The following is a 10,370-nucleotide window of genomic DNA, read 5'->3' as shown; positions in this document are numbered from 1 at the left end:
TCGCATCCTCTCGGTTTATAAAAGAGATCTAACACACAAGGCACAGAGGTGACTTGCCCAGGAGCACAGTGCTCATCAGTGCTAGAGGCATGACTGTACCTGTCTCCTTATCTAAGGACAGTCATTTTTTACCTAAACAGCTGGCATTGTGCACAACCTCCAACGCCCACCCACCAACCAACCCTTTATTTTCCGTTTCTTTCTCTTCTTTCATCCTTTCTCCTCCTCCTCTCTCTTTTATTCTTCTCCTTTCTATCCTCCCACCTATCCTTCAGGCCCCATCGCCTGGCTTGGCAGAGAAAAAGCGATCCTTTAGTCCACGCCGTGGGACCACAGAGAAGACTCTCGAGGCCACTTCTTCAGCTGCCATGCTCAGGACCAGGACAACCCTCTACGAAAAGACACATGACTGAACCAGGCATCCGATGATTTTTCTTAAACGATAACTGAATTGTTTGCTTGAATTCAACTGCTGATTTTCCAAATAACCATTCGGTTAGGGAGCTCACCAGCTCTTGGTGGCGCTGGTTTCTGATCAGTTAAGACGCCTCCGACAGCTGCATGAAACCACCGGTTAGAAAGAGCGGGCACAGGGAAATCGTGACGATGACTCTGAAGCAAGCAACTGCTCTAAATAAGACGGCGGTATCTCATGGGAAAGCGTAGCCACTCATCACTGCTAACTAGCCAAAGAAAGAATTACGCCACAGAAAAAGCTCGAGCTCTATGAGTTCCTGTTATCTTAGAAAAAAAAATCCTGCATCAGCCATTACAAATCTCGGACATCACTCGGATTAGACAAAGGATGATTAAAAGTTTACATTGGTCACCCCTGGGGTGGCAAAGTGGACTTTAACTTATTATTTGCAGTTTGTGCTTAAAAATAAAGCTATTTTTGTGTGTAAGAACTACCAGAGATTCTAAAACTGTGCTGTATGATGAACTAAGATTTTTTTTCCAAGAACGTTTTGTAGCTGGCAGCAATATTGAGCTTAAACTCCATTGAGCAGAAAAGATTAATTTAAAAAGACCCTCAGCTTTCGCCTGGTCTCTAACATTGAAGACATGTTTAGATACAGTTCTGCTTATCGAAAGAACTCACTCCACCCCAGAGCCTTCTGAAATATTCACCTCCGTAGCAGCATGAGAATATCGACTCTTTCTAAATCCAAGTTGACAAGAATCCTCTCTGCCCAGGTCAGCTCCCTCTCTGGGAGCTGAGATTTGTGCGGGAAATACTTATTGGTGGGGGAAACGTGTCTTTATTTCCAGACTTCTCCATGGGGTCCGGTCAGAATCGATGCGATAGGATCAGCAAAGTATAACTGCAGAGAAAACTGTCTGAGAAAGATAACATGGACCAGAAGGCAGATAAGCCCAAATTCCCGGTGCTGCTGGGCTCTGCACGTCGCCTGTGCAGTCAGTCCCTGGGGGTATCTGCTCTCCTTCATTCGCAGGAGCCCAAATGCCCAGGGCCGTCTGCAATGCCTCCTGCCGGGCCGGACAGGGGCGGGGCTTCAACAGGGGATTCCTTTCTGCGACAGAGGATCTCAGTCCATACTCACCGCATCTCAACTGAAAGCAGCAGGAGTCTCTATTTGCAACAAAGGAGCTCTCCTACATTTTCTGTGGAGCCACTCTGCAAATGAATAAATTTAACTATGAGATGGTTTATTCACTTGCAGGTGAAGAAATGGTGGATGAGGTGGATGAGGTGGATGGCGCCATATTCTATTTTCTCTGACTGCTGCTTTTCCATTTTAATGTTAGACCAGAGGCAAATGGGAAGGGAAGGGACAGAAAAGGGAGAGAGGGAGGGAGGGGAGAGAAAGGAAAAAAGGAAGGAAGGAAGGAGGGAAGGAGAGAGAGAGAGAGGGAAGAAGGAAGGGGAGACAGAAAGAAAGAGACAGAAAGAAGTCTTTCATAAAACTCAGCTTCCTTGGGAAAAAAACAGAAAATGATGGTTGGACTATGATCTCACGATGTTGCTTGATCTTCACAACAATCCCGGTGGGGTCCTATCACTGCCCCCATTGTATAGATGAGAGTAACCAGGTTCAGAAAGGCTAAGGAACTTGCCCAAGGTCCCACTTTGTGATGCAGCCTTGATGCAAAAGCACCAAGTTTTTGACCCCAGATCTTAATTTCTAAGGTCATAAGATCCTGAAAAAACGGATCTCTCTTAACCTTCCGGTGTCCTCAGCAACTCAAATGCTGCCTCTGCGTTCACCCCTGGAGACATTGTCACTGTCTGTCTCCAGGGCGTAGAATCTCTTCTAACAAAGCTCCCCAAAGACTTCCTCTTCGCTGATTCAATGGGAAGCTCAAGCCTTACCTCCTTGATCTCTCCAAGGTACCTGGCCTTTCATCGCCCCCACCCTCTGAAGCTCCGGCCTCCCTCGGTCTACATGACACCACTTCTCCTGTGTTCCTCCCCCTTTTCTGGCATCTCCTCCTTGATCTATCTTCCTGGCTCCTGGAGCTGCTTGTCCCTTCAATGTCAATGGGTCCCCCGACTCCAGGCTCAGCCGTCCATTGTCTCACTCTACAACACATGCTCCCTGGACAGCTCACGCCATCTGTGGATTCCACCGCCTTGCCCACACCGACACCTCCCAGATCCACGTCCCAGCTCTGACGCCACTCTAGGGCCCCAACTGGACCCTCTGGAACATTCCAGCTCAGGCTCTACCGAGCCCAAACCAATTTCATTACACACAACCAACCATTCTCCAAAATCGGACCCACGATGACGAACCCCTCTCGGCCTGTATCGTCCGTCTCAGCTACCGGCAGCACTGTCCACACCCTTGCCCCAGCCGGAACTCCGAGAGAATGCCTCAGCTTCCTCCTCCCGCTCCCGCCCGTTACAGGTCTTCTATGTGCACGATCTGTCGGGTCCAAGCTGCCTCCTCATTCCCATTGCTGCTGTTCAGGTCTGCATCATCTTCCACTCATGCCAGGGCCGCTTCTCACCTGGACCCCATGACACCGGTCTTCCAATCCATCTTCTCTCTACCAGAGCGATCTCTCCGAAATGAATATCCTGTCACTTCATGCCCTTCCTCAAAGCCCTTGAATGGCTGCCCATGGCCTATGGGTTAATATTCAGACTCTTCAGCCTGCAAGGCCCTTTATCCTCTCCCCGCCCCCTTTCCAGCCTGTCACTCACCCATGCACACCCTGTGCTATGGTGACAAGAGCCACTGCAGTTCCTCAGGTGCACTGAGGGTGCATAACCTCTTTGAACCTTGTGCCTGCCATTCGCTTGACCTGGAATGTCAATGTTTCGCCTTGTTCAGATGCTGACCTCCTGCTCGCCTTTGCAAAGCCCGCCTGAGCCTCACCCCTCCGTGCTCTCGCAGTCCGCACAGCCTGTGGTCCCTCACTCTAACTCCTTCCTTCCTTGTCTGTCTCTAATCCTAGACTGGGAGTGACTCCAGAGCAAGAATTTTAGTCTTTTTTTTTTATCTGTGCCATAAAACTGCAGCTGGCACATGAGCAGGAATTAAAAATGCTTATTGGCATATGAATATGAAAGCAAAAACGATGTCAATATTAGCAAACTGAATCCAGCAACATATTTAAAAAATACATTGTGACCATGTGGAGTTTATTATGGATATGCGAGGATGGTTTGTTATTAGGAAATCGATGATAATTCACAATATTAATAGATCTGAGGAGAAAAATCATATGATTGTTTCCCTAAACACTGAAACAAAAATAGTTCGCAAAATATAACACCCATTCCTGATTAAAAACACTAAATAAAATAGGGATTGATGGTTATTTCCTTAACTTTCAAAAATCCGAAAGCTGACATCAGGAAACACTACACACAAGCCCACTACATCACTACTATCTAACATTGTAACAAACCAGAGAAAACCATTTGGAATAAAACAACAAAGGAAAAGAGTATTGATACCTCTATTTGTAGAAGATAAATTCTTTTGGAAATCCGAGTACCAACTTTAAAACCTAATGACTACATTAATAAAATTTAATAAAAGAATATAAAATTAATATGTAAATCAATATCCTTCTTATATGTAAACAATTCTCGAAAGAGATAATGGAAGTGAAGAACTCATTTATAATAGTATAATAGTATAGTATAATAGTATAGTATAATAATAGATATAATATCTAATAATAAATTGAACAGATGTGCAAAGCCTATAAGGGAAAAACCTTTAAAATTGCTGAGAAGTAGACTTTTCAAATGGAAAGGCATTCCATGTTCTCGGGAAAGATTCGACATTATAAAGATGCCCAATATCCCTTAGGTTAACATATAAATTTAACATGGTCCCAATTTAAAATGCTTTTCTGGAGTTTTAGGCAAGTTGATTCTACAGTTCGTATGGAAAAATAGTGAGGAAGACTGAAAATCTGGTTTAGGATCATGGTGGTATCTCAAATCAGCGGGAGAAAAGGTGAATGTTTTAATAAAGGGTTAGGGCCCAACTGGATAGACATTTAGAAGAAGATGACATTGATTTACACCTTTCGTTAAATACCACAATAATCTTCCGATGGATCAGAGATCTAAATATGAAAAAGGAAAGCATATAAATACTCAAAGAAAACATAGGTGAATTCCTTTAAAACCTGGAGGTGGTGGACAGACAGACGCCTTTCTAAACATGACTCGAAATCCAGTTTTCTCAGATGGAGATGGCTTCTGGAGCATCCCAAAGGCAACAAGCAGAATGATGGATACTGATTTACTATTTTGATAAATATTTCAAACGTAATTTAGAAATCCTGGTGTATTTCCAGGCTTTTTGCACCTATGCAAATGTACTTCAAGATGTTTCCGATTGTGCATGTAAGTGTGAATGATGGATGGGGGCCCATTCTAAACAGTGCCTCTTTGCCAAAGTAAAGAAAAGATGCTATGACCAGCCTGTGACTCAAGATAGTGGTAAAAAGGAAGTCAGTTTATATTCCTGAAAAGAGACCGTGAACTCTCCCAGACACCAGTCAACTGAGACTCTTTGCCAGGACAGACCAGGGTGGAAGTCTGGCGGCCCTGCTGACGTGGCACAGACACGTCCAGCCGAAGGACCCTCCCTCCCTCCCTCCCTCCCGGGTCAGCACATGGGCCTCTGGCAGGGTTTTTCGAAAAGGGCTGATAACAGAGTTTCAGCTGAGTGAATATAAATATGGAGAACTTCCTTCCTCCCCTCCGTTACATTCCAGCCAAGAAAATTACTCAGCTCCGAATCCTGACAACCTCACATATTTTTCCCACCCTCTACCGCCACCCTGAAAGTGAAGGTACCATCTGCGAGCCCAGGAAATACAATCGTGACATTCTCGCAGTTATACGAATAGTGACTCTCGGTGGCTTTCGGGGTGAAAGCGTCCTTGGATTCCTCTGTTTCCTGCACCTTTCGTCATGCTTCCTTGTCTGACCTGAACCACACCAATCACCCAGATTCCAGGGTCAAGAAAGGAAATCAGGTTTAATCTTCACTTTGCTATATGAGATTTTGTATGAGTGCGTGTGTGTGTGTGTGCGTGTGTGTGTGTGTGTGTGTGTGTGTGTGTCTTGGTACAGTGCCCAGCACCTAATGATGATAATTGTTAGCCATTTGTAATCATCGTTATTATTACCATCGCCATTATTATTAGCTGATGAATGGTCCAATCCATGACATAACGCCAAAGAGCAACTGATGTTGCCTAAATTTTATTGGCTTAATCCTTCCAAATGCTGACAAATTACCAGCCTCAGCCATTTAAGAATCACATTTCTAATGCAATAATCCTATCTGCAGTGAGTGTGGAAGAAATTACTACAGGCCAGGGATTTTTACAAAGTGAATTAAGTCACTATAAAAACTGACCATGTTGGTTCACGATTAAATGTCTGGCAGAATGCAAAACCATTATTCCATAGCTTGCTAAACCTTAAAGCAGAGATTACTGCTCACATGTTTCTACTGGGAATGTTTTTATAATCCCTAAAATGTTTCAGAAAATTTTTAATGATTAAGTGCTACAGGACTTTTTCATTACTGATATTATCTATTAGCTGATCCTTTATCAAAATACCTCCAAAATGGAAAAGATTCAAGTGGGGCTTTCTGAAGACAGCCATGTGTTCTAAGAAGATTTCAGATAGAATTTTCTCGTAATTAATAAATATTTAAAATGCAGTATGTATTTTATCTATTTATAAAGTATCTTACAACGGCTTCTAATAGAAGCTTTTTAAATAGAGTTATTTTTTCATACCCTTGTTTTGGAGCTGGGAAAATACAAAATATATATATAAAACCTCGAAGTCTAGACTTACTTGGGCTCTAGCTATTTAGAGTCCACGTTTGGTGTTTTTAAACCCTTATGACACATTCCTTTCTTTCATCTCTGTGATTGCTGGCCACCCTTCTCAGTATGTCCAGCTAATCTTCCTGATATTTCTGGGGCATAAATGGACCCAGAATACGTGGCTGAGAAAAAATCAGATAGGAATGTCATTCTGGACCTTTTTTTTACATAAAAGGAGATTCTTTTTTTTTATTGATATGGAAATGAACAGATGTCTGATAACCTTTTGCCAAACTGGAACATTTCTGCTTCCTCCAGGGAATTCCTTTGGGCTGGTGTTTCGTAGGGCTCACACTGTCAATTCAAAAGTTCTGTCATGGATATTAGAATGATCTAGGATAGCCCCAAAACGGGAGAGTCATTCCTTGGCCCCTATTTCTGGCTTGGTGCCTCGACTGCGTATAAAACAGGAAAGACACTCTTGCCAGTGGATATAAAATGGCTTTAGATTTACACATGGGAACACTACAATGGGTTAAAGGACTGTTTTGCTTAAAATCCCAACACTTTACAAATCCACATTCTTTTGTTTTATCTGCGCTCTTCCACTTACCAGCCCTAGAAAGGAAATGATATAAACCCAGTAAGTACTTTCTTACTGACTGGGGTAATAAAAATCAATCCCAGCGTTTTACAGTCGGCCACCAGGCACAAATCTTTACTTACCCGGGTAAGCTGCTATTCGAAAAGATGAATCCAGGACATCATTAAGAGTTATATGAGCTCATGGTTGTCACTTCTACATTCCAGAGTCTGTTTATCCCTAAATCAGCCTCTACTCTCTAACTGTTTGCAGAAACCTCAAACTCAGCTGCGTGGAAAACCACACCCATCCTCCTCCTCTCTGAGCTCACCCAAACCTGTGTCACCTCCCATTTCCTGCCTCAGTTAATAACTCTCCCCGCCCACCCAGTTACCTAAGCTGGAAACCTCCAAAATCACTGTGCCTTCTCCCATGAAGCCACACTGGAGGCTCAGAACAGGGCAGTTACCCCTCAGGACAGCAGAGCCGCTGTCTTACCTCCTGGGACCGGCCAGGCACCCGCCTGGGCTCTCCAGCACTTCATCTCCCCTTCTCAATGAATTGTCCCAGAAACAAAACGAGAAGAATTCAGTACGGCTTGCTACCACCTACCGTTGGGAAAAGTGTGAGAACTCAAAGTGAGAACTCATATGGCGGTGTAACGTTTGGGAAATCTACTGTCGAAATTGAAAGCGGATAATGTTTTCTAAGAAAAATCTTAAATTCTGTAAAACATAAATTGAACAGAATCTTGTCTAATTAATAATCATTGACCCTCACGTCCCTCTCCGAAGAATGAGGCACTTTTCAAACCTTATTTAGTAACTTTTATGACATTCTAGCAGTCCCAATCATTCTTTTCCTTAGTGTATTAATGGGAAAGTTAAATATGCAGAGGAAAACTGATTTACTCAATGCGACAAAATAAATCAGTGGTACAGAAAGCACTAAACCGAATTCATCCTAAAATTATAAGGTTCCTGAGTATGCTAGTCTGCCTTTGATATTTAAATGCTTACCTAGGAGATTTTTAAAACCACCTAGCGGAATTTAATACTTTATTTAAGAAAATATTCCCCAAATACGGTTAAGCATCTTAAGCTAATTACAAAGATGATTTTTGCTAATTACCCCTCAAAAACATGTCTTTATCTTCCAGACTCTTACTCTCCAGAGCGAAGTACATGCTGGAGTCACAATGACACCTCTTGTTCTAATGGAACCTAACTCCTTCTGTGCCTGAGTGCCCCAGAGGTCCAGTTTGCTCACAAACCCGGCATTGGGAGTAGAGAGGCCTTGTCTCTGAGTTACACGGGCCTCTATCCATGGTGCTCCAGAGAACACAGCATCTGTTTAGTTAAAATGTTACAAAAATTAAAGGTATAATGGAAATTGTGCCCAATCTGAGGGTACCAATGTTTTAAAAAGAAAAACAAAACAAAACTCTAAAATTATTATTCTCAGAGGCTTGTAGAATGTTTTTGGTTAAAATTGAGGCCCACACTTTGTCATTAACAACGAGGTGACCCAAATCACCGCTGTTGCTCACTCAGCCTGTGCACTCGCCTGTACCGGATGTCACGCTGCGCCGTGCTACGTCACATGTAAAGGTCCAGGCCACTCCGGCACTGCGTGATAGTCCTGCGTGCGCTTGAAAGTGACCCCGAGTGACCGCCCCCACGACTGGCAACTCTTCTCTCCATGCGCCTGGGTCCCCGGAAGTCGGTGCAGAGCCCCGAGGTGCAGCGGCCCCGACGCTCCTCCCAGAATCACCACTGATAATGTGATCAGCTTCCCGCATGGCTTTTATTTTACCTCGTAAATAAAAGGGCCAAATATGGAGCTGCCTCCTATGACACTGTGAATGAATTTTCCAGGCTGCTTCAACAAGACCAAAAATCTACTTTGTCACATGACTCCATAAAATACGATAGATGGATTTAAGTGTCAACATTTGTTTCTTCTTCCTATAGAATTCCTTCCCTCCCACCATTTTGTGAAAAGAGGATATTTTGATTTACCTTTGCTCACAAGGAGCGCTCAAACAACAACACAAAGAAATTATTGTAAGAACAGTTCCTCAAGAACGTTCCAGAATGATCTGGTAGGCCGTGTAACTTATTAAGATTTCCAAGTATCAGATGTTATGTCTTTAAGTTTCTTCAAATGTTATCACGTGGCCTAGTCTGGTTATATGAACTCACAACACCCCACACTCTTCCTCAGTAGAAAACAAATCACGAATTGTGCATTATGTGGTTAATGTCTGTATCCTCCATTAGAATCTAAGCTCCACGAGGACAAGAGCTGTAGGTATCTGCTATCTCCTGAATGCCGGAGGAAATCAACGAATATTGATAAATGATCAAAAAAGCAAGTAAATTTTTAGGTAAAGAAACAGTGTAAAATTGAAGGAATGCAAGAAGCTTTTAGAATCCCCAAGATGTATTCTTGGGGTGTCCTGATGGTTCTATTGTGAAACTACAAAAATGGCATACTCACAACAATCCGCGAGTTAATTATTCTCGAGATAAATTCGGGATTCATAAAACCAATTCTCTTGGTGGTAGTTTTCCACATTGAAGATTTTACATCTTCTGTATTTGTTAAATTTAACCCATACCTATGAAAACATCAATGCATGTGTATTTGGATAAGCAGATGAGGCGAGCAGATGCAGTTATTTCCAAAGGCCGCTACTGAAAATCACAAGATTTCATTTCAAAAGTCACAGAAATATATCAGAAAATGCCATTGGACAACCCCTATCAGAAACCTCCACAGCAATCCACTCTGTTTTCTTGATATTTCTCTCCAACCACTGATAAAAACTCTTTGAAGTGCAAGAGTAAATATTATCATTTGATAGCACTTGGACCCAACAGTGCAAATACAATTGCATTGTGTTCCACGCTGGGGGCTCCTGGCACACACCCCCAGGCCCGCAGGGTTGCCATGGAGGACCCGGTGTGCTTGGCGCTGGAGCAGGCCAGGAGGTGGCCCTCCTCCGAGGAGCTCTCCACCCCTTCGTCTTCCTCGGATGCTTGGAATGCTAGGGGGAAGGCTGGCTTTCCAATAGGTGTTTCTGGTTTTGTGATCCTGGGAAAGGACCACAACCAGGCCATGGGAAACGCCAACTCCTGAATGTCCCACCGACATTTTTGTAAAGGATCATGGGTGGGGTTGGGGAGAGAAATCTAATGAGCAGGCCAGCGGGCCCAGCGGGGGGCGGAAAGGAAAGGATTCCAGGAGCTGGTGTCGGCGTGTCCCTGGCCTGCCACCCGCAAAGGTTTGCGGGCGCGCGCGGAGAGGGTCTCGGGGGAAGGCAGCACCGCGCAGGTCCAGCGGGTGCGGGGAGCAGGGAAAGGGGCTCTAAGGAGACGGGGACAGCAAGACAAATAACCTGCGGCATCCTCCGTGGTTGGTGCGGCCGGAAACCGCCAGCGCGGCAACCAAGCCCTGCGCCTCACCGTGGCCAGGTGAGGGAGACGCGCGGGGTCGT

At 44.1% G+C, this 10,370-nt stretch overlaps 1 protein-coding gene across 1 annotated transcript in view; it reads right to left on the bottom strand.

Moving 5' to 3' along the window:
- Positions 1 to 271: 271 nt before the first annotated feature.
- LOC112481722 (kinesin-like protein KIF26B) overlaps positions 272 to 10,370 on the bottom strand; it is a 12,089-nt gene continuing 1,990 nt past the window's right edge. The window contains exon 3 of the mRNA XM_025048509.1: positions 272 to 391. Within this exon, the coding sequence (XP_024904277.1) occupies positions 272 to 391 (120 nt within the window). The remainder of the gene's footprint in view (positions 392 to 10,370) is intronic.

The sequence above is a fragment of the Pteropus alecto genome, unplaced genomic scaffold (genome assembly GCF_000325575.1).
Source record: "Pteropus alecto unplaced genomic scaffold, ASM32557v1 scaffold115, whole genome shotgun sequence".
Lineage (NCBI taxonomy): Eukaryota > Metazoa > Chordata > Mammalia > Chiroptera > Pteropodidae > Pteropus > Pteropus alecto.
The sequence above is the reverse complement of the archived record's forward strand: the minus strand, read 5'-3'. Positions and strand labels throughout refer to the sequence as shown.